The following is a 24,302-nucleotide window of genomic DNA, read 5'->3' on the forward strand; positions in this document are numbered from 1 at the left end:
GATAGAAATCCACATTCTAACCCAAATCATGCGTAACACTGTGGCCTTCCATGTAACTTGATTGAGAAAGGTTACAGAAACTTAAACTCTCAGTAACCTGACATCTATTTGAGGACAATCCATGTTTAGTTTTTCAAGTTGCAGATAATAACTCTGTTCCAAACCGTTCCCTATTGCAAAAATAGTGGACTATAGACTATATAGTCTAGGGCTGTGCAATAAAATCGATACGGCAATATATTGCGATATTTTTTTCTGCAATACTGTATCGATATTTCAGAAAAATATTGTGATATATTCCAATTACCATATAGAATTTTTGCACAGCCGTGTGTTCAGTGACACAATAAGGATGCTTTTTATTTCAGTGCGTTCAGTAACTCACTCAACACTCAGTAGTTTTGACTCAATTTGTCCACTAAGTTATCAATATAAAGTGAGTATTGCAATATATCGCAATATTTATTGTATCGCAATGTATCGTGATACAATCGTATCGTGAGGTCCTTGCCAATACCTAGCCCTACTATATAGTGTGTTCGCCATTTTTTAATAGTGTCGGAATTCTAAACTGTTAATTTGATTCAACATAATAGTCCACTATAAAATACCCACAATGCACTGCAATTTCTAGTGAACAGCGAAAGTACCCTACATTTTCTCCCATCTATCACAATGCAATGCAGTCGTGTTTACCAAGAGTGAGGTAGTGTCTGAAACTGGTTTGATCGTTCCCCGTATAGTTCACTAAACACTAGGGAATAGTGAGTGAGTGAATGAACACGGCTATAGTGTTTGTGTTATGAAGTGTTTCTATGCATCTGATATGAAGTTTGAACTCGAGCATCATCCAAACACAAGTTACTGCTGGTGCTATCTCACACCTTCTTTTAACCCATTGATACCTGATGCAGCATTTGCGCGTATATCCCTCATTTGTGTGCGTATCCCTTTAAGACCGCAAACCGCGTTAACGCGGTTCGCGGTCTTAAAGGGATACACACACAAATGCTGCATCAGGTATCAATGGGTTAATTCCTACATACAGCATGTTCTTCTATTGTCCATTACTCACCGTAGAAGAATTCACACTTTTAGCCTGAGTGCTAATTACTCACTTGAGCCATATAAAACCTCTCCACATCTGCTATATAGGACTGCAGCTGAAGCCATGGTCATGAGTCCACCAGAGGCCGCCAAAGAGAAGGAAAAACAGGGCTTCTTCAGAGCCATTAAAAAGAAAAAGAAGAAGACGCAAATAGTAAGATCCTTCTAGTCGTCACCTGTCATGTCATCTAGCACACATTCAAACACAGGGCGCCCTCTGGGGCGCTTCATTGGAACTGCATGGAATATCTATAAAAAAATAAAAATAATAATCTATTTCACCATGTAGTGGTCTGCTGATCAGTGGGTTTTTTTTAAATAATGAATTTGAAAATATGTTTGCCATTTTCCCCAGCATCAGTATTCTCCAACATTATTGTTAGAATTTTGTAAGTGCTTAACACTAAAGACCTAACTGTGTGACAAACAAACAAACCCTGATTTTGATGTGTGTGTGTGTGTGTGTGTGTGTGTGTGTGTGTGTGTGTGTGTGTGTGTGTGTGTGTGTGTGTGTGTGTGTGTGTGTGTGTTTAGCCATAGTCTATTGTGTTCTTATGTGTTGTGTTTTAATGTATTTTGTCATCTGTGTATCTTAGCTGCTATGAAGACTCAATTTATCTTCTGGGGATCAATTATGTTCTATCTACCTACCTACCTACCTGGTAGGTAGGTAGGTAGGTAGGTACTACCTACCTAGGTACAGTAGGTAGGTAGGTAGTACCTACCTAGTACCTACCTACAGTATGTTAGCTGTTATTGCTATGGTGAATTCTACCATCGTATCTGATCTCTCAGTCCTGATGAATGCTTTGATCTGGTGTCTGTTGTTGTGAGGTGCTAACACGTCTGCTAACGTGTGGGGGATTTATCTGTTGTTGTGAGGTGCTAACACGTCTGCTAACGTGTGGGGGATTTGGGGTACAGCAGTTGTCTTCAGCTCGGGTTGACAGATTTGTGTTGAGCGTCTTGGCTGTGCGTCTTCTGTTCCACAGACGGACACGGAGGACGGGAGGAACCCCAGCATTAGGAAAAGCCTTTTCCCTCTCTTTAGCTCTAAGAATAGCTTAAAGCACAACTCAGCTGTCAAAGTCCTCCCTGTAGTCGCCTCGCCTATGGTACAACACCAGCCTACCATGCCCTACCCTGCCTCGCCAGTAATCTAACCTCAACACTACCGCTGCATGCTAACTCTCACCCTGCACCAGGATCGCCTGGTTTGAAATCCTCTCTAGCGCCCCCTGCCGGGTTGAAAGGATTCCAAATGTGTCTTCAGTCTGACACCGCACGGTGTTTGTACATCCATACTGTCTTGCTCCACATGTGTCGAATGCAAGTCACATTGCATTCACATTGAGAGCCAAAGTGGAACGTCACTTCCTGCTTCAGCACTGTACCAGAGATTTTCAGCCACCATTTATTTTCCCATAGACATTTCATGAAATGCTTATAAAAATAGTTGTACTTGTTTAAACCAAACGGTTCAGATATATTTAGTAACAGGAGAGATCACATAACATTTCACTCGCACCAAAACGTAAAGAAATGCTGGTTTAAAGAAAATATTTTTTCAATGTTGTTGTTTTTAAGTTTTGGACTGAGTGAAATGTTCTATGGTCTCTCCCGATTCTAAATATATCTGAACCGTTTGGTTTGACCAAGTAAAACTGTTTTCATAAGCATTTTACGAAATGTCTATGGGAAAATAAATTGCGGAAGAAAATCTCTGGTACAGTGCTGAAGCAGGAAGTGACGTTCACTTTGCCTCTCTATAGACATGCACCACTTCTTTACTTCCTGAAATTAGTACAGCTTCTTTATTTCCTGTCCTACACTATTGGATGAACTGATGAATCAGGTGTGCCTGACCATTGTTGTGACTGCAGCACACCTGACATTAATCACTTCATCCAATAGTGATGACAGGAAATAAAGAAGCTGGACTAATTTCAGGAAGTAGTGGAGTTGTGCATGTAGCCCATTGCATTCACATTGCGCCGTAAACAATGATGTCATGCTACAATGTGTACTGTGTTTGAGGCAAACATCTTTTGACATAAAACACTCATATACATACTAATAGTAAATACCCTCCCCCCTACACACTCATATACATACTAATAGTAAATACCCTCCCCCCTACACACTCATATACATACTAATAGTAAATACCCTCCCCCCTACACACTCATATACATACTAATAGTAAATAGCCTCCCCCCTACACACTCATATACATACTAATGGTAAATACCCTCCCCCCTACACACTCATATACATACTAATAGTAAATACCCTCCCCCCTACACACTCATATACATACTAATAGTAAATACCCTCCCCCCTACACACTCATATACATACTAATAGTAAATACCCTCCCCCCTACACACTCATATACATACTAATAGTAAATACCCTCCCCCCTACACACTCATATACATACTAATAGTAAATAGCCTCCCCCCTACACACTCATATACATACTAATGGTAAATACCCTCCCCCCTACACACTCATATACATACTAATAGTAAATACCCTCCCCCCTACACACTCATATACATACTAATAGTAAATACTCCCCCCCCTACACACTCATATACATACTAATAGTAAATACCCTCCCCCTGCACACTCATATACATACTAATAGTAAATACCCTCCCCCCTGCACACTCATATACATACTAATAGTAAATACCCTCCCCCCTGCACACTCATATACATACTAATAGTAAATACCCTCCCCCCTACACACTCATATACATACTAATAGTAAATACCCTCCCCCCTACACACTCATATACATACTAATAGTAAATACCCTCCCCCCTACACACTCATATACATACTAATAGTAAATACCCTCCCCCATACACACTCATATACATACTAATAGTAAATACCCTCCCCCATACACACTCATATACATACTAATAGTAAATACCCTCCCCCCTACACACTCATATACATACTAATAGTAAATACCCTCCCCCATACACACTCATATACATACTAATAGTAAGTACCCTCCCCCCTACACACTCATATACATACTAATAGTAAATACCCTCCCCCCTACACACTCATATACATACTAATAGTAAATACCCTCCCCCCTGCACACTCATATACATACTAATAGTAAATACCCTCCCCCCTACACACTCATATACATACTAATAGTAAATACCCTCCCCCATACACACTCATATACATACTAATGGTAAATACCCTCCCCCCTACACACTCATATACATACTAATAGTAAATACTCTCCCCCCTGCACACTCATATACATACTAATAGTAAGTACCCTCCCCCCTACACACTCATATACATACTAATAGTAAATACCCTCCCCCCTGCACACTCATATACATACTAATAGTAAATACCCTCCCCCCTAAACACTCATATACATACTAATAGTAAGTACCCTCCCCCCTACACACTCATATACATACTAATAGTAAATACCCTCCCCCCTACACACTCATATACATACTAATAGTAAATACCCTCCCCCCTGCACACTCATATACATACTAATAGTAAATACCCTCCCCCCTACACACTCATATACATACTAATAGTAAATACCCTCCCCCCTACACACTCATATACATACTAATGGTAAATACCCTCCCCCCTACACACTCATATACATACTAATAGTAAATACTCTCCCCCCTGCACACTCATATACATACTAATAGTAAGTACCCTCCCCCCTACACACTCATATACATACTAATAGTAAGTACCCTCCCCCCTACACACTCATATACATACTAATAGTAAGTACCCTCCCCCCTACACACTCATATACATACTAATAGTAAATACTCTCCCCCCTGCACACTCATATACATACTAATAGTAAGTACCCTCCCCCCTACACACTCATATACATACTAATAGTAAGTACCCTCCCCCCTACACACTCATATACATACTAATAGTAAATACCCTCCCCCTACACACTCATATACATACTAATAGTAAATACTCTCCCCCCTGCACACTCATATACATACTAATAGTAAGTACCCTCCCCCCTGCACACTCATATACATACTAATAGTAAGTATCCTCCCCCCTACACACTCATATACATACTAATAGTAAATACTCTCCCCCCTGCACACTCATATACATACTAATAGTAAGTACCCTCCCCCCTACACACTCATATACATACTAATAGTAAGTACCCTCCCCCCTACACACTCATATACATACTAATAGTAAATACCCTCCCCCTACACACTCATATACATACTAATAGTAAATACTCTCCCCCCTGCACACTCATATACATACTAATAGTAAATACCCTCCCCCCTGCACACTCATATACATACTAATAGTAAGTACCCTACACACTCACATTCATAGCAATATCTGGAGAGGTTGTTTGTTTTTCTCTGTATGATGTCATCACTAAGCGCCATTACCACCTTGCATTGTGAGATGCTGCCACAGTGGTGCATGAGGGACCTCTCCAGGATGTGACATGTGGCAGTTGTGACGATGCTCCTCCATGTTTGTGTTGTACAGTCATGACTGCTGGCTAATATGACCGCTTAAATTAAAGTTGCATTCAGCGATGTTTTTGTGTTAAAATCAGTGTTAAATGACTATATTCTGACAGCAATCATTGAAATAGAGTGTTTGGTCAGTAACTTGAAACCCCCAACCCCCCGCTATCCTCTATCTCTCTCCTGTAGTCCTGCAGGCAGGGCGGAGACGTATCTCCACAACCGTAACTCGTAGAGACTCAGGAGAATACATAGTCCTTTACAGGCATCACCATTGGACCTTCCATTTCCAAGAAAATGTCAACTTTTCTCTGATTGGATAGTTTGACGTCGGCGCCAATTTTGATCCAATCAGAGAAAAGTTGACGTTTTCGGAGAAACGGAAGGTCCAATCGCGATGCCTCTGCAAAGCTGTAATGTATTTTTTCATCCCGAATCCAACGCCGCCATCCCTGAGTCTCTACGAGTTACGGTTGTGGAGATACGTCTCCGCCCTGCCTGCAGGACTACAGGAGAGAGATAGAGGACAGTGGGGGGTTGGGGGTTTCAAGTCACTGACCAAACACTATTTCATTGATTGCTGTCAGAATATAGAGCCATTTAACACTGATTATAACACAACAAACATGGCTGAATGCAGCTTTAAGTCAATATCTTCTCAAGCAAGAGGTTACGTGGCTAATAATGTGCCTCTGGTTGTTTGTTTGAAATGGCAGGTTCCTGGCAACGGGCAGGAGCACCTGTCTCTGCAGAGGGCCCCCAAACCATCGTCTCACCACAGCAGCCGTCGAAAAAACCGTGAGCGATCCCGAGACAGAGAGCGGGAGAGAGAGCACAGCCGGGACAGAGACCGAGAGAGAGAGAGAGAACGGGAGAGAGAGAGAGAGAGGGACCGAGGGAGGGAGAGGGAGAGAGTCAGTGACTGGCCACCAGAGAAGCCAGTCGACTCACACTCTCAGGTATAATAATATATATTTCAATTGAAACCAAATTAAATATTGAAATACATTCGCATTTGTCTAAAGACCGTGGCCCAGATTCACTTAAGGGATTATGTCACCGAAATGACCAAATCAGAATCTCATGCTATTCACGAACCACTGCTTTTCACCGCCGCTTTGCACCTGCCATGGTCATGCATATGTAAATTATATGTCAATCATATTATTTTGCCCACATTTTAGTTATTTGTCAAGTCAAGTCAAATGTATTTGTATAGCACATTTCATACACAGATGCAGTTCAAAGTGCTTCACATAAAATAAAGTAGGTTGTAGGTTTGGCCTTCCAAATTGGGATTGTGCCTACTTCACTAACACTTCATACCTCCAGCTCCCCCAAATGAGTATAGTAGCGCATATGAGATTTGTTGAAAGGAAGAATTTTCAGAAAGAATTCACCCCTTTCCACAAAGATGTTGAATTGTTATTCATTCATTCATTCATTTTCCATACCTCGGTCACAGGAAGACAGGATCCTACCCCAGCATGCATTGGGTGGAAGGGAGGGAAATAACCTGGACAGGTTGTCAGTCAGGGCTATAATATATACTGTGTATACAGTATATGAATTATTTTGTTTCATCTTTTTCCTCTTTTCTTCAATTCTTTATTATTATATTAATAGTGTTTAGTTTTGTGAAAATACCAATGAATTATGCTTGATAAAAGAAAGAGATCAGAGAACACACGGGTGAATTGAAGTGAATTGAGTTTATTGTCATTGTATACACAACGAAAGTGAGGGTACCCCTCTTCATATTCAGTGCAGTTAAAAAGCATTTCATAAACATTAAAAAACAGATAATAAAAAGGATAAAAACATATCTGTTTATACATTTAGACTAAAACAAGGGCACACACACAGACACATGGCACATCACAAAAACAAACAACCAACATCTAAGTATTGCACATCCGTATTGCACAGCCATTTTCTTTTTTTTAAATGCATCAGAGCTTTGCATTGTTAAGTGCAGTTACAGCTTTTGGATAGAAGCTGTTACTCAGTCTGTTGGTTTTGGTTTTCAGGGCCTGAAAGCGCTTCCCTGAGGGCAACAGTTAGAACAGGTGGTTGCCGGGGTGGGATGTGTCTTTGGTGATGCTACGGGCTCTCCTGAGGCAGCGTGTGTTATAAATGTCCTCTAAAGATGGAAGAGGGCAGCCAGTGAGTTTCTGGGCAGTGTTAATCACCCTCTGGAGGGCCTTTCTTTCCGCTGCGGTGCAGCTCGCCAACCACAGTGAGATACCGTAGCTCAGCACTGACTCAACAGAGCATCGATAGAAGGACACCAACAGTTTCTCTGTTTAGTTAGACAATTTTAGCAAAATGCTTGGACCATCTGTGAAAAAATTTACTACCAATAGCTTTCTTCACCAATGTGTTCTTACAGGTGTCTAGAATCACCTCTCAATTAGTGCAAACCCAAATCCTCGTGGAAAATCCTGGTGATTATACACTGTGCTTTATTTTGTGAAATTTTTTCACAGATGGTCCAAGCATTTTGCTAAAATTCTCTAACTAGTTAGGTTATTCCTCCTGAGTACCCTCAGGAAGTACAACCTCTGTTGCGCCTTTTTCAGCACTGCCTTTGTGTTTGTTGACCAGGACAGATCCTCCCCGATATGAGTGCCCAGGAACCTGAAGTCTGTGACCCTCTCCACTTCGTCCCCATTTATATGGATTGGCTGGATGTCTGGTTTGCTCCTCCTGAAATCCACAATCATCTCTTTTGAGATGTTCAAGATGAGATTGTTTTCATGGCACCATGCTGACAGCCTTTCCACCTCTTCTCTGTATGCAGACTCATCTCCTCCTGAGATGCGCCCCACCACAGTGGTGTCGTCTGCAAATTTAATGACGACATTGGTCGGGTGGATGGAGATACAGTCATGTGTATACAGGATGTAGAGTATGGAGCTCAACACACAGCCCTGTGGGGGACCAGTGCTAGTGAAGAGTACTGAGGAGAGATGACGTCCTACTCTGACCCTCTGAGAACGGTCTGTCAGAAAGTCCAGAATCCAGTGGCAGATGTTTTGTGGAAGCTCCAAAGCCATCAGTTTACTCACCAGTCTGCTTGGTAAGATCGTATTGAAAGCAGAGCTGAAATCTATGAAGAGCAGCCTGGCGTAGCTCCCTCATTGTTCCACATGTGGTGTGTGGAGCTGTGGCAATGGCATCTTCTGTAGACCTCTTTTCTCTGTAGGCAAACTGGTGAGGGTCAAATGTGGGTGGCAGGTTTTCCATGATGTGACTCCGAACCAGTTTTTCAGAGCATTTCATGATGACAGGTGTAAGTGCCACCGTAGTCATTATAGCCGTTTTCCCACATGCGTACCGGAAAATTACCTGTAAGTCAATATCGGACATTTCCCTTCACACCTCTCCATTCGCATATGGGAATCTAGCAGCCAAATTGCCTGTATGTTGGGGGGCGGGGCGGCACTCCAGAGCGAGTGGGGAGTGACGTGTCGGCAAAACTCCGAATGGTGAAATAAGTTTGCTTGTTTATCCGTTCACCTGCGTCGCGTTGAAGCACTTTTTACAGACTGGCTTCGTTTGATGTCCGGGCTTGCCGGGCTTGCCTTCGCTGTCGGCAACGTAAGCAAAATACTTCCACATTTCGCTTCGTGCATTTGCTTCTCTGTGTGCCTGTCGGGCTGTGACTGAAGGAGGAGGAGGACTGTGGCCAGACAGCGAGCAGGCAGCAGAGAGGAGAGAGGAGAGAGGCGAAAATCAGCACGCCCACACATGAAGCTGATATACTGCTCTTATTATCACAAGATCATTTCGCCAGTTTGCTTTAATGTGCGCGAATGATTAGATTATGCCCGCTGGAACATTAAGCAACGTGTGTACACCTCGCCCATGAGAGTGTCGCGGGAAATGACTGGACCCGTTCTCTACTTGAGTCCGCTATCGCGCATACCGCTCTTCTGACTGGCTCGAAACTGGTGAAATCTCCACGATGACGGGGTCACGCTTATACCGGCACGACGACTTTCCCACATGCAGGCATTAGACCACGTTCCGGTCATTTAGCGGTACAAAGCGCATGTGGGAAAACGGCTTATGGCTGTTTATCGTGGGCTTTTTCGGCAGCGGAAACAATTCTAGAGGACTTCAGGCAGGGTGGGATCGTGCACTGGGATAGGGACTGGTTGAAGATGTCGGTGAAGACGCCAGCCAATTGGTCAGCGCAGTCTTTCAGTAGCCTCCCAGTCACGCCGTCCGGTCCAGCAGCTTTCCTTGGGTTCACCGCCCGCAGGACGCGCCTCACCTCCTCCTCCTCCTGCACTCTAAGGACGTGGCTGTTGAGGGCTCGTGGGTGTTGGGGGCTCGTGGGTGTGAGGTGGCCTCACCTCCTCCTCCTCCTGCACTCTGAGGACGTGGCTGTTGGGTGTGAGGTGGAATCTCAGCCTCAAAACGGCCAAAGAAAACATTGAGCTCCTCAGCCAGTGACGCGTCGCCCTCAGCTGCAGTTGCGTTGCCGGACCTGAAGTGGGTGAGTTGTTGGACATCTTGCCACACCTGCCGTGTGTTGTTGCTGTTGAGGAGGTCCTCAATCTTCCTCTTGTAATCTGTCTTGGCCTCCCTGATGCCTCTCTTTAAGTTGGCTCTCGCAGCCCTGTACTGCACCTTGTCCCCTCGTCCTGAAGGTGCTGTTCCTCACCTTCAAAATTCATCTTAAAGCTGAAGTACACAATTTGTGATCGCAACTGGTGATGAAGGGAGCTATTCACTTGCACAGTGCTCTTTTTGAGGGCTTGTTTGCGCCACAACTTTTTTGTTTTTATGTCTTTTGAATAATATGAAAACTCGCAAACTGCCCTCACAATGCAATCTTTGTGAATCCGGACCTGTATGTCATTATTGTATATATTGTATACATGTATATATTTATTATTTTATTATTTATGTATTGTATACATGTATATATTTATCAACCTCTCTCTCTCTCTCTCTCTCTCTCTCCTGCTAGAGCCAGCCACTGAAGTCCCTTCGCAGACTCCTGCACCTCTCCCCCTCCTCCTCTAACCAAGCTCCGCCCCCCCCACCTCCTCCAGACCTGCGCTTCCAAGCCCCCCTCCCCAACCCCCCCCAGCCCTCCTCCAAAGTGGGCTATCCTGATGCAAGGGGGCACACAGACAGCAGGGGGCACTGTGGGGTGAGCAGCTCTGCCCAGGCCAAGAGTCGCAAGCCGAGCTACCCCCTCCCGGGACAGATCGAGTCCAGCTGGCACGTGTCCGCCTTGCAGCGGGCAGAGGGGGTGCAGTACACGCCCGAACAGCTGGGCATCAAGCCGGGCCAGAACGGACCCACCTTCACCCGCGCCTCCCGCACCCGGATGCCAAACCTCAACGACCTGAAGGAGACCGCGCTGTAAAAACCCTGAACCACTCCACCTCCAACACAGCTCCATCTCGGAAGCATCTGTGAGACGCAGACTTGTGGTATTGTAGTACACGTTTACGTTACCAACCAATTTCACCGGATCAGACACACCGCTCTGAAAAGTCCTCATCCAGAAACACAGTTTTCTGTCGATGCTTCTGAACTCCGGTGAGACATTGACGGGCGAGACACCAGTTCCAGTGTCTTTTAGAGATCAGTGACAGGACTCCTCAGTATCGGGGACGCCAGTATCGTATCAGTTGTATGTTATTCTTTCTCTACTGGTTGTTAAAGGTGCAATATACGATTTAGAACATGAGAAGATCATCGGATCTCTCTGCCCTCTGTCTGCAGCAGCAGAGAGACACTGCCCATCTGGCCTCTTTGCTGCCATCTTCTGCTTACAGGACGCTACTACAATGCATCACATGCCACTGTCACGCAAGTGGCCAATAAAGTCATATGTTTTTCAAGCTCTATTTGATAAGAACAAAAAAGTTTATATCAACATTATTTATTAAATATTTATTTGTTTTAAATTCAAGGATATAAGCTATAAATGACACAGTGTGTAGGCTATATGGGAATATTAAAAAAGGTATTATAGAATTATTGTGTAAATGCAAGAGCTTTAGTTTCGACACAAAAATAAATAGATAGATATTTATGTGTTGATAATACAATATGTCACAAGGAGTATCTAATGGTGGATGTCTTTTTTTTGTTCACCACAATTTAATGTTATTTATAACAGAACTTCATGTTATTTTTGCTCCCTTTTTTGCTTTCTTTCTTAAGATGTGAAGAACTATTGAAAAATATTCCATTCCTGAAAGTAAAAAAAAAAATTCAGCTGACATATTTTACACCTACCCATCTCCCTCTTAACATCAGTGTAGAGGGCTTAGTGGCAAGTTGGGTTATTTTGTCAACAGTGGTTGGTACAGTAGGTAGTATACTAGACCTTGTGCTCAGTGAAACAGTTCTTTTCACAACATGCAAGCTCCATGGAAGCATAATGGTCAGTCCAGTTATACCTAGTCTCTTAAAACAGACTGTCTCATCTACATCCGGCGAATGCAGCTATACACAGTCTGTACGTTACACCCCCAGAACATGCACAAGGAAGTTGGGAAAAAAACCTTCAGACAGGAAAGAAGTTTGACGGAATCCGACCAATCACGACACGTGTATCCACGAAAAATGCGGCATATTGGATTCTGATTGGACTAATGAGCGGAAGACCCGCCTTTCTGCGATTCTGATTGGACTAATGAGCGGAAGACCCGCCTTTCTACTTCCCATTCCGGTTGGTGCATGATTCTCCCCCAAGAAGTACAGACGGTATGGCGGAAGAATTTGAAAATTGCAGAAGCAAACTCGTCTGTTCTAAGAGACTAAGTTATACCCCACTCTTTGGGTCTCCCTCTTAAAAGGCCCATGTTCGGATTTCACGCTGTTGTCTTTTGTCGGCTGCAGCAACAGCACTGCAGCTCCGTGCTGCCCCCTGGTGGCTTAGTTTAGTCCACCAGCCTTAACAGCGAGTAATGGGCATCGCGACTTTGCCCACAGCAACACACCGCCCTCATGCCCTCTGTAGGAGGCCTGAATAACTACAACATTTAACGGTTTAAGATCGTAGGGGAGCACTGTGCAATATGCGTACCTCACCTACAACCTTTGAGATCGTAATGTGTGTGTGTTTATGTCTTCTGTATGTTTTTTAAAAGCTTGTGTTATCAGTCTTTTTGTAAATGCATTTTATAAATCTGAATTTGGTTCCAACCCTTTCCACTTTGCATTAGGCCTACATCTTTTTTTCCATTTCATAGTGTAACATCAATAATCATGATCAGGGATGCATTTGATTAACAATCTGATTGATAAATGCATTGATTTGTTTTGTCGTTGTCCCTTAACCGGTAGATCCAAATAGATCCATAATATCATGGAAGGAGGGAAGAAAGGAAGGAAGGATGGATGGCTAATGTTTTCTCCTCATTTGTCACAATGATGAAAAGACACAAGCTAAAAATGAAATAAAATGCTTGGATGATTGAAAGCAATAACAGTGGGAGTGGCCAAACACTTGCGGGAACAAGCCAATCAATGGCTAATTCCAAATGCAGTCGAGGAAAGAGTTTTCAACAAGAGACTGTGGTGAAGGCAAGGGGACTGTCCACATGAAGACTCTGTTCTGCAATACATTCTCTCATTTTGATTTGTCCTCAAACAAAACATCCAAACAGATTGTGTATTTTGGAAAATCCTGATTGATAATGATTGTAAATGACTGTGTGGTGGGTCGAGGAGGAACGTTGTTCACAGACATGAATGTGATTCCTAAACCATCAGTTTATTTATTTATTTTATTTATGTATTTATTTGTTTATTTATTTATTTCCCCATTAAGCTGTTCCCCACTTCTTACAGGGTGTAAATAGAGTGTCTCTAAACTGACCATTCTACCTTAAAATGATAGAGTATCATAATAAAAGCCAACCGTACATTTTTGAACTGCTTCTATGCTTATTTCATATGTAACAATAAAGTAGCGTAGTATAGTTCAGTAGTATAGTAACTATACTACTGAACTATACTATAGTTCACTCACACAATGAGAATTAAAAGGCACGACGTGATACAAGCATTTCTTTAATCAAGGAAATGATTTGAAGAAAGCCTTTCCAGAGGAAGACTCTGGAATACAGTTCCAAAGCACCATGGGAAATGGAGTTGACTATGTTACGAAACACATCAGGAGTTATGCACAATACAAAAACCACATCCAGAAATTAGCACGTTAGTGGGCGGGGCTACATAAGGTGTAAAGTCCTAATTAGCACTGTGACATCACTGTGACATCACTGTGACATCACTAGCCATTTCCACGGGCGCTTCATGAGTGGAAGGCGAGAAGATCACATTTACAAAATGTGTTTTCAGTCATAAAAAAGAAAAGAAAAACATCAAATACTTTGATTGCTTAAAAATGGCGATTGTTGACAAATAGAAAAGAAACACTGGGGGGGGAAAGGATGTATATAATATGTATATATGTATATAATCACTGGGCCCTTTTAGTAAAGGAAGAGAGAACATTTCCTGATGAGCACTAAAGTAAATATCAGAAGTAAACAGGTGTTTTTTGGAAAGGTTCGCCCCAAATGAAAGCTGTGGATCCTACATCCTCCATAGAACTGTTCACTGCTTAATTATTGGTTTGGATTTATGCAATTTTATTGCAAAAAAAATCAGCAATTCACTGAGAACTCAGCTAGTTGAAGCTACGAGCTGAGACTACGAGGAGAGATAAGACAGGTTAACTGAGCTTGTGAGAGCGTATAGCTACACGCCTATTAAACAAGTCACGCGGTTCGCGCTCTTAAAGGGATACACACAAATGCTGCATCAGGTATCAATGGGTTAATGTAATTTCATAGGGGTTTCAAAGAGAAAAGGTAGCTTTCCTAAACTTCATATTGTTCTATAATCAAATCTGGGGGGATTATAATCACACTTTTATGTTGGGGCTCAGGTGCAGACGTGTGGGACAGGGGCAGCAGACATGTGGGACAGGGGCAGCAGACATGTGGGACAGGGGCAGTAGACATGTGGGACAGGGGCAGAAGACATGTGGGACAGGGGCAGAAGACATGTGGGACAGGAGCAGCAGACATGTGGGACAGGGGCAGTAGACATGTGGGACAGGGGCAGAAGACATGTGGGACAGGGACAGCAGACATGTGGGACAGGGACAGCAGACATGTGGGACAGGGGCAGCAGACATGTGGGACAGGGGCAGCAGACATGTGGGACAGGGGCAGAAGACATGTGGGACAGGGACAGCAGGAAGTACTTCAGGTGCATTTGTTGGTGCAGAGCAGCAGCTCCAGGCGCATGGCGATGCGTGTGTGCCAGCCGAGCGGGAGGATGCGGATGTACCGCGCCACGATGGGCGGCCGCAGGAGGTTCTGCACCGAGGAGGAGCGGTCAGAGTTACCGTAAAACACCTGCGGGGGGCGGCAGAGAGCAGGGTCAGCACGCAGGAGGTCATACTATTAATAATACTGTCTAATAATAAATAACACGAATGAACGCATCACGAGTAAGATACGTCATCCCTCCAATTTTCATCACAATCGGCCTTAACCAAGTTTTTAAACAAGTTTTAAATGTTGACCTTCAATTATAGCTAAGCTCACCCATCACACCATTCAGAGAATTTGGAATAAGAATAACAAATTATACATCAGCCCTCCATGATTTCATGTTTGACGGACAGACGGACAACCCAATCCACAGCCCACGATTTGTACATTTTGGCACGACTGCGAGTGCACCTGTGTGTATCTGTGTCTATTCTATATTGTTGTGTTGTCTTGGCCTGCAGACTGCACTGACCCGGTTGTTTCCGGTCTGGTCTTTGTAATAGATCCAGTTGAGCTTCTCGTCCGTGCGGAACTGAACACTGTACTTGGTGACCCACTCCTCGGCGTCACAGCGGCCCTGGGTGAGGATCCCTGACACCACCATCACCTCCATCAGGTCCATCTGCAGCCACTGGCTGCTGTCCTGGAACTTAGACAGCCACGCACACCTGGGGAGAAACAGCTAGTGACCAGGCTCCTTTACCACACAGCTACGCCTGGAAAAGTGGTTCATTTCAATTCAATGATGTTAAGAAGGGCCGGATTTGTTTAAAATCAAGTAAATTAAAATTAATTGTGTGTTTCATAATTTCATAGTTGTGACTAGTAAAGATAAAGAAGAATGCATGTGTATATTGAGCGGTACCACCTACCCAAAGCCCTGGTTGTTGAGCCGGGCTTTGCTGGGGAGCCAGGCAGAGAACCAGCCAGTGTACTGGTCCTGGTTGGAGCAGGTGATCTGGTCCGGACTCACAGATCCAGCCTCGAAGCCCAGCGGCCTATGGTATGGACACTCTGCAAACAATCAGAGACATAATCCAAGTTAAGGGGGATTATAAACCAGATTTCCCAGTGAGAGGTTTTAATTCTAATCTCTTTTGTCACGGCATTTAACATCTTTGTTTTTCAATCAAGGACTTCCTGGATTCATGGATTCATGGGCGATTGTAGGCTTTGCATAATCCTCTATGGCGGTGGTTCTCAACCTGTGGTACGGGTACCACTGGTGGTACGCGGGGCTCATATCGACCGCTACCAGACCAGATCACATCCTAACACCAGACCCAGTGTGGCGTATACAGTATCCCATCCTAACACCAGACCCAGTGTGACGTATATCACATCCTAACACCAGACCCAGTGTGACCTATATCACATCCTAACACCAGACCCAGTGTGACCTATATCACATCCTAACAGCCCCCAGTTTAATTCTCCACAGTGAGAGATCAGTGATTCCAGTCCATTATGGCAGCAGGAGCAGGCAGATAGATGTATATATATATATATCTAAACCATAAATCCTCTGCATCGCACTGGGTCCTTCTGAGCATCACCTTCTGAGCATCACCTTCTCCGAGGACATCCGATGGAGCATGTCTACCCTGTGGAGTCAGATCTGGAGTCTGATCAAACGCACACACACACGTGCACTCATGCATGTGCTCTCTCTCTCTCTCTCTCTCTCTCTCTCTCTCTCTCACACACACACACACACACACACACACACACACACAACAGACTCTCCATCCATCTGTGGGCAGTAATGAGTTTCCAGCAGGTTCATATTCAGAGCTCAGTAATGAGTTTCCAGCAGGTTCATATTCAGAGCTCAGTAATGAGTTTCCAGCAGGTTGGAGGCAGTCAGTCATATTCAGAGCTCAGCGTAGCACATTCACCAATCTAAACCAAGTGCTTCAAACACAGTCGTCTCTGTCAGAAAGACTAGTGCCGCATTAGAACAGCTTCATCATCTCAAATCATCCAAATCACTTCAGTAGGTCAAACTGTGTCATTAGAACAGCTTCATCATCTCAAATCATCAGAATCACTTCAGTAGGTCAAACTGTGTCATTAGAACAGCTTCATCATCTCAAATCATCAGAATCACTTCAGGAGGTCAAACTGTGTCCTCGTTGGCAATGAGAAGATGAAACCTGTGCACACTGTTTCAGAAAGTGTGTATCGTCGCAAGCCAAAAAAAGTCAATTGAATGAGATATCGACACAATGACTTGAAAAGTACAGAATTGATCATTATACAGGTAAGGCATATTTGTGCTTTCTTCACATGTTTAGAATTACTTCGCAATGTTCAAATTAACACACTCATTATGCTTTGCCTCAAAAAGTTTGAGGGATGTCCTGCGTGTGCAGATCTTTGACAGGTGAAAGAGTTTTAGTTCAAAGAGGAGCTGGAGGAGAGGAGCTGGAGGAGAGGAGATGGTGGAGAGGAGATGATGGAGAGGAGATACCTGGCATGCAGTCCACACCTCGTACGCCAGAGCCAGCTGGAGACACCATGGCAGAGAAGGCAGTGGGAGATTCTCCTTCACAGTCACACTTACAAGCCCTGCTGGTCCACGCCTCAGACACACCCGGCTAACATGCACGCACGCACGCACGTGCGCACACACACACACACACACACACACACACACACACACACACACACACACACACACACACACACACACACACACATTAGACATTGTATAGCCTACACTACAAAACGATCCCATGCTAGTATCACAAATGGCATCAATTAAACCAACTAATTTAGAATTTATCTGATTTGGCAAAGATAAAACAAGAGAAATCCAGAAGATGCTGAGCAGAGGCTCGGCTGTCTAACATCTCTTCAAAATGCACATTTTCCACTGCTAATAAGTGTTTCCATGGTCATTATTTAATAAGTGTTTCCATGGTCATTATTTAATAAGTGTTTCCATGGTCATTATTTGAAATTGACAAGTGTTAGATGGACATTGTTTGTCCCTTCAGAGGTGATGTGACTCTGGGAGGCTGTTTCAAAACCACCTCAAAGTGTTAGATGAACTCTGATTGTTGTGGACGGACACATGAAATTAACCCTGAGGACGACGCTGTGCGGATGAGGTTTCCTCTTACCTCCTGAGCATGGATGCTGATGAACACTGCTCAGACAGATGGACAGGCAGGAGGAGACAAGAGACAGCCAGACAGCCAGGGAAGCATAGAGGGGAAGAGAAGGACACAGAAGACTCCCATCAAAACAACTCTACACTGTGTAGAGACACAGTGTAGAGACACAGAGTGTAGAGACACAGAGTGTAGAGACACAGATTGCAAAGACACAGATTGTAGAGACACAGAGTGTAGAGACACAGATTGTAGAGACACAGATTGTAGAGACACAGATTGTAGAGACACAGATTGTAGAGACACAGATTGCAAAGACACAGATTGTAGAGACACAGATTGTAGAGACACAGATTGTAGAGACACAGAGTGTAGAGACACAGATTGTAGAGACACAGATTGTAGAGACACAGATTGCAAAGACACAGATTGTAGAGACACAGATTGTAGAGACACAGATTGTAGAGACACAGATTGTAGAGACACAGAGTGTAGAGACACAGATTGTAGAGACACAGATTGTAGAGACACAGAGTGTAGAGACACAGAGTGTAGAGACACAGATTGTAGAGACACAGAGTGTCGAGACAGATTGTCAGTCTTACCGTTGGCTCCCAGCAGCAGGGCCAGGAGGAGACACTGCGCGTCGACAGCCATCTTCCAACCTGCTTCAACCCGGACTGTCGCCCGAGCCACCGAGCAGCAGTGTGGAGAGGCTGGATTAGAATAATCCACAGGACACTAATGGACTCTTAATGCCATCATCCTTATCTCAGAAAGCCCCTCCTACAGCTGTTCAGCTGTTCATGTGTTCTGCTGCCAGGCTGTGCAAGTCACTGCACACAAAGAAATACATACAATCAAGCCAGTATTGACATGTGTGAGTTGGGGTATGGTATGAGTGTGTGTGTGTGTGTGTGTGTGTGTGTGTGTGTGTGTGTGTGTGTGTGTGTGTGTGTGTGTGTGTGTGTGTGTGTGTGTGTGTGTGTGTGCGCGTGCGTGCATGCGTGCGTGCGAGTGAGTGAGTGAGTGAGTGAGTGAGAGAGAGGGAGAGAGAGAGAGAGAGAGAGGAAGAGAGAGAGGGAGAGGCAGGGGGTGGTGGCTCATCCTGGGCCTTGTGATGTGTGTGTGTGTGTGTGTGTGTGTGTGTGTGTGTGTGTGTGTGTGTGTGTGTGTGTGTGTGTGTGTGTGTGTGTGTGTGTGTGTGTGTGTGTGTGTGTGAGAGAGAGAGAGGGAGAGAGAGAGCAAGAGAGAGAGAGAGGCAGGGGGTGGTGGCTCATCCTGGGTCATGTGATCCATATGATTAACCAGAAGGTGTTTGGGGGGGGGGGGGTTATGCAAGGGCAACACTGTGCAGTCATAATTATTCCTTTTGAAGATGAATTATTGGTGAAAGGTAAAAATGTGAGGAAAAATGTCTGGATGCAACAAAGCGACAAAGTAACGTCCAGTGAAACATTTTGATTTCATTCCCACTGGTAGATCCATCTGGGTGAATATGGCCTGACTTCATTGATTATTTAAATCTCTCTCTCTCTCTCTCACACACACACACACACACACACACACACACACACACACACACACACACACACACACACACACACACACACACACACACACACACACACACACACACACACACACACACACACACACACAAGGATGGATGGGGGAGGGGGGGGGGGGGGGGGGGAGAAGACGGCGGAGAAGAGGGGAGTCTTGAGGCGGGACTGGAAAGTGGGCAGCTGGCGGCAAAAGTTGCCCCCAAAATGTGTTTGAAATGTCCAACACTGGTTGGATGATAGACCAGTGATGTCATGTGTGCATGATGGCCCCTCCTCCTGCACACTGGTTGGATGGTAGACCAGTGATGTCATGTGTGCATGATGGCCCCTCCTCCTGCACACTGGTTGGATGGTAGACCAGTGATGTCATGTGTGCATGATGGCCCCTCCTCCTGCACACTGGTTGGATGGTAGACCAGTGATGTCATGTGTGCATGATGGCCCCTCCTCCTGCACACTGGTTGGATGGTAGACCAGTGATGTCATGTGTGCATGATGGCCCCTCCTCCTGCACACTGGTTGGATGGTAGACCAGTGATGTCATGTGTGCATGATGGCCCCTCCTCCTGCACACTGGTTGGATGGTAGACCAGTGATGTCATGTGTGCATGATGGCCCCTCCTCCTGCAAATTCTCTGGATTGGGCAGCGTGTGTGAGCCTCACCCTCACCCTGTGGCCACAGACAGAAATGCAATCAAAACACGTTTCAAGCTTGATTGCAAGTCACTGCTTGGCCTTGGACAAATAAAACCCTTCATGGACAGAGTGTGTTTGTGTGTGTGTGTGTGTGTGTGTGTGTGTGTGTGTGTGTGCGTGCGCGTGTGCGTGCGCGTGCGCGTGCGCGTGCGCGTGCGCGTGCGTGTGCGTGGAAAGTGGGGGGCTGGGGACAAAAGTTGCCCCCAAAATATGTTTGACATTGTTCACTTTCATCACCTTTGATGGTTGAAAGACAGTTTTGGACAGTCATCTTGTTACATACACACATACTGGGGTTAGGGTTAGGGTATACACTGGCTAAAGTCACACCTCACTGAGGTTTCAGAGCCCACAGGCACACAGGAAACTCAGGTGAGTAATCAAACCTAATTGTCCAAAGGTGTTTTCAATTTGTGTTGATTGAAAGACACCTTTTTGACCCCCCCCCTGGTAACCTTATAAAACGCCTGCTGTCAATTTCACCTGTGTCTTTTCTTCTGATCTTTAGCAGAGTGATAACGGCAACAATGAAGGCTCCGGTCCAAGCAACAAAGAAGCTCCATCAGGAAGGAAAGAGGAGGGCAAGAGCCAGCACCTTCATCTACAGAGCCAGAAAAGAGGTCAGAACAAATGCATTACTTGTGAAATGACCATTACATGCATGCAGTGAGTGTAAGGTGGGACATTTTTAATATTCTGTTTTGAAGTGGCGTAGTAAAAAGTCTGAATCCAGCCGCACTCTGCAGGCACACTCTGAACATCCTGTGTGTTGGTCTGTGCAGGTGAAGCGAGCCTGGATGAAGAGCAGAATCCTCCTGGCCAGCCATCCTAAACGGGTCCTGCTCAGACTGGTGGGTTCCTCTCGCGCTTCCAAGACCACCAGACGACGAGTGATCACTCAACATGAGATCAATGTGCTGCTGTTGGACTTGTACAACATTGACTAGAACTGCACATGAGATGTTAGACTGGGCTGATTTAATGTGAACAAGATCCCTTTTTTTTTTAAATCGATTGTATTATTAAATATGTATTTTATCATACTGCCTGTTGCCTTTTATCATTGGAGTGAGCCAAGGCTGTGTTACAGGCCTGTTTTTACTGCATGTTTGGACAACCCATACTTGACCCACATCACAAAATAGCCTAACAAAGGTTATGATGGAAGATGGTTAAATTGTGGGCCAAGTATTTTAACCCATTGATACCTGATGCAGCATTTGTGTGTGTATCCCTTTAAGACCATGCGGTTCGCGGTCTTAAAGGGATACACACACAAATGAGGGATATACACACAAATGCTGCATCAGGTATCAATGGGTTAAAGTGATTCATCACTTGACTGTATTTTGACTGCCCTCCAGTGGCTATACAGAGCACTGCTCTAAACAATAGTAGGTTAAGGTTATGTTGGGTAAAACGTGAGATTTGAGCACTTTTTGGAATCCCATGTACATATCCCCAAGCTGTAGGCTACTACTAACTCGGGATGAATTGTTTGGCCTGTTTCAAAAGGTAGACAGGGACACGCACATCCAAAGGTTGGCCACACTGGGCCTGGGTGCTGGATCAAAAAGGATACTCACAGTGAAAAAATAATGGTCCGCACACCAGAGGAGCTCCCGTTAGGTTTCTTTATTATGCACACAGCGTGACGTTTCGGGCCACACTGGCCCTTCCTCAAGACGCTTTCTGTTTGGCCTGTTTGACACTAGTCTGGATGGTAAAACCTCGCTCCGTGACTAGTTCCGGCCGGAACTTGGGAACCACTGTAATGTTATGGCTCCGGCAAGTTTCTTCAAGTACTTCTTTGAACTGGTGACTGGTGAGGTTAGGCTGCCTACTGGTGAGACTGGTGAGGTTAGGCTGCCTACTGGTGAGGTTAGGCTGCCTACTGGTGAGACTGGTGAGGTTAGGCTGCCTACTGGTGAGGTTAGGCTGCCTACTGGTGAGACTGGTGAGGTTAGGCTGCCTACTGGTGAGGTTAGGCTGCCTACTGGTGAGGTTAGGCTGCCTACTGGTGAGGTTAGGCTGCCTACTGGTGAGGTTAGGCTGCCTACTGGTGAGGTTAGGCTGCCTACTGGTGAGGTTAGGCTGCCTACTGGTGAGACTGGTGAGGTTAGGCTGCCTACTGGTGAGGTTAGGCTGCCTACTGCTGCATTTCTATGGAGGAACAAAAACACGGCGGACTGGAACATGTACGGGGCGGGACATCCTGCCTGTAGTAATACGTACCAGGCTCACGAGGTTAGTTTGACACTAGTTTGACACTGATGATTTTGTTTTGGTTGAGTAGCCTATTACGGAGGTTCTCAAATGTTTTTCAGCCAAGGAGGCCTTACAAGATAGAAAATGTACCGGGGACCCCCTCATTCTGATTTGTGATTTTGGGCTAAGCTTAATTGTTTCCACGGTAACGTGCTCGACTTTTTAAATTGATGGGTTTGTTAGATTAGAATGTAATCCATGAACCATTTTTAGATTTAAAGCATAAAATATTTTCATTGATACATTAAAATGTTTTTTTATTTCCCTGAAAACTTTTCACGGACCCCCATTTGAGAACCATTGGCCTATTATATCGGGCTAAAGAGTCTACAGGGAGACTGACTACATTGAGACTAGTCTAGAGCTAGCCTAGGAAACGGCGCCTTTCTTCTGGTAAATGGCCTGCATTTATATAGCGTGCTTTACAGTCAGTAGGTACATTCACCCATTCACACACTGATGGCGGCAGGTTACCATGCAGGGTGCTGGCACACCAACGGGAGCAATTTGGCGTTCAGTGTCTTGCCCAAGGACACTTCGACATGCAGACTGGAGGAGCCGGGAATCGAACCACCGACCTCTTTTATCCAAAGCGATTAGTGGACGACCCGCTCTACCTCCTGAGATACAGCCGCCCCTTCTTCTCCTATACGAGTGATCAGCCAAGCAGCATTTTGGTAAACAAACCGCGCCACTGGGTGGCAATGGAACCCTATGGAGCCCAAGTGGCGTGAGGCGTGAGTGTCTGCTCTAGCCGTCTAACTCTGTTTACATTTTAAAAACTGCGACAGTTCACACAATTTTAACACAACATGCATACATCACTCTTGAGCTACTTTTGCTCTCACTCTTTTTTTTTAATCTTCCTGTCTTTTTGAGCCAGAAACAACTATCTAATTTCCTAGACCAATATTGTTTTTTCCATGCTATGCTCAATACATTGTATGTAAAGGACCCTCTATTTCAGTGTCATTTGTTTTATTTATGTTTTGCCTTGGTGAGCATTGCACACATTTACATAATGCAATAGTGTCTTACAATGGTATGGTTTATGGTTTTATTGTTTACATGTAAATTACAGAGGACATTTTATTTTGAAAATGTTGCCTTTTATTTTGAAACTTCAGAGGAGGTTGGTGTGGTTGGTGTGGGCATGTCATATGACTTCCAATCATGGAAGTTGGAAACCCTAATTTTCAAACGCCATAAAACACTAGAAGAAGAAGAAGGAAACCCTCATTAGTGTTTTACTTCTCTTCAGATCGAGCTCTCACTAATGCTTTAGCACGCATAGCGCACAGACTCGAATGCTCTTACCTTTTATTCCATAAAAGTGAACCTTTCGAACCACCCAGGTGACTTGAAGGTGACGTGGAACACCGCAGCCGCACCTGAAGGCATCACCTGGCCTTGAGGATTGAAGGCGACCGTCGGCCATTTTGTGAGCCTTACACGCCAGACACACTTTCACTTTTCATGGCCCACGCCCCACGGTAAGAGCACATTGTAAGATGACTATAGCCTTATAGCTACAAGTTCAAGCCAGAAAATATCAAATGTTATAACGGGAGCTTTTTCTTTTTCTGTAAGCATGTGATATTTTGGTCTGTTTTATTTCACGGTTCGTTTTTTCATTGAATCACCATGCTTAGGCTACTACCTGCTAGCTT

General features: G+C 44.6%; 2 protein-coding genes across 2 annotated transcripts in view; one reads left to right on the plus strand and one right to left on the minus strand.

Annotated features, from left to right (window-relative positions):
• The window catches only part of LOC310790851 (cyclin-dependent kinase-like 5), a 62,915-nt gene extending 51,761 nt beyond the window's left edge, over positions 1-11,154 (plus strand). The window contains exons 17-20 of the mRNA XM_083652557.1: positions 1,156-1,261; positions 2,100-2,261; positions 6,368-6,610; positions 10,636-11,154. Of these exons, the coding sequence (XP_083508683.1) occupies positions 1,156-1,261; positions 2,100-2,261; positions 6,368-6,610; positions 10,636-11,040 (916 nt within the window). The 3' untranslated portion in view covers positions 11,041-11,154. The remainder of the gene's footprint in view (positions 1-1,155; positions 1,262-2,099; positions 2,262-6,367; positions 6,611-10,635) is intronic.
• Positions 11,155-14,908: 3,754 nt separating this feature from the next.
• LOC310791165 (retinoschisin-like) lies at positions 14,909-20,635 on the minus strand (the record flags this gene model as incomplete). Its single annotated transcript, XM_083652858.1, has 7 exons — positions 14,909-15,061; positions 15,453-15,648; positions 15,853-15,994; positions 17,454-17,580; positions 18,109-18,134; positions 18,705-18,815; positions 20,602-20,635. The coding sequence occupies 7 exons, from the start codon at positions 20,633-20,635 to the stop codon at positions 14,909-14,911; spliced, it is 789 nt and encodes a 262-aa protein (XP_083508984.1).
• Positions 20,636-24,302: the final 3,667 nt, after the last annotated feature.

Source organism: Poromitra crassiceps (genome assembly GCF_964638095.1).
Source record: "Poromitra crassiceps genome assembly, chromosome: 16".
NCBI classification, from domain to species: domain Eukaryota; kingdom Metazoa; phylum Chordata; class Actinopteri; order Beryciformes; family Melamphaidae; genus Poromitra; species Poromitra crassiceps.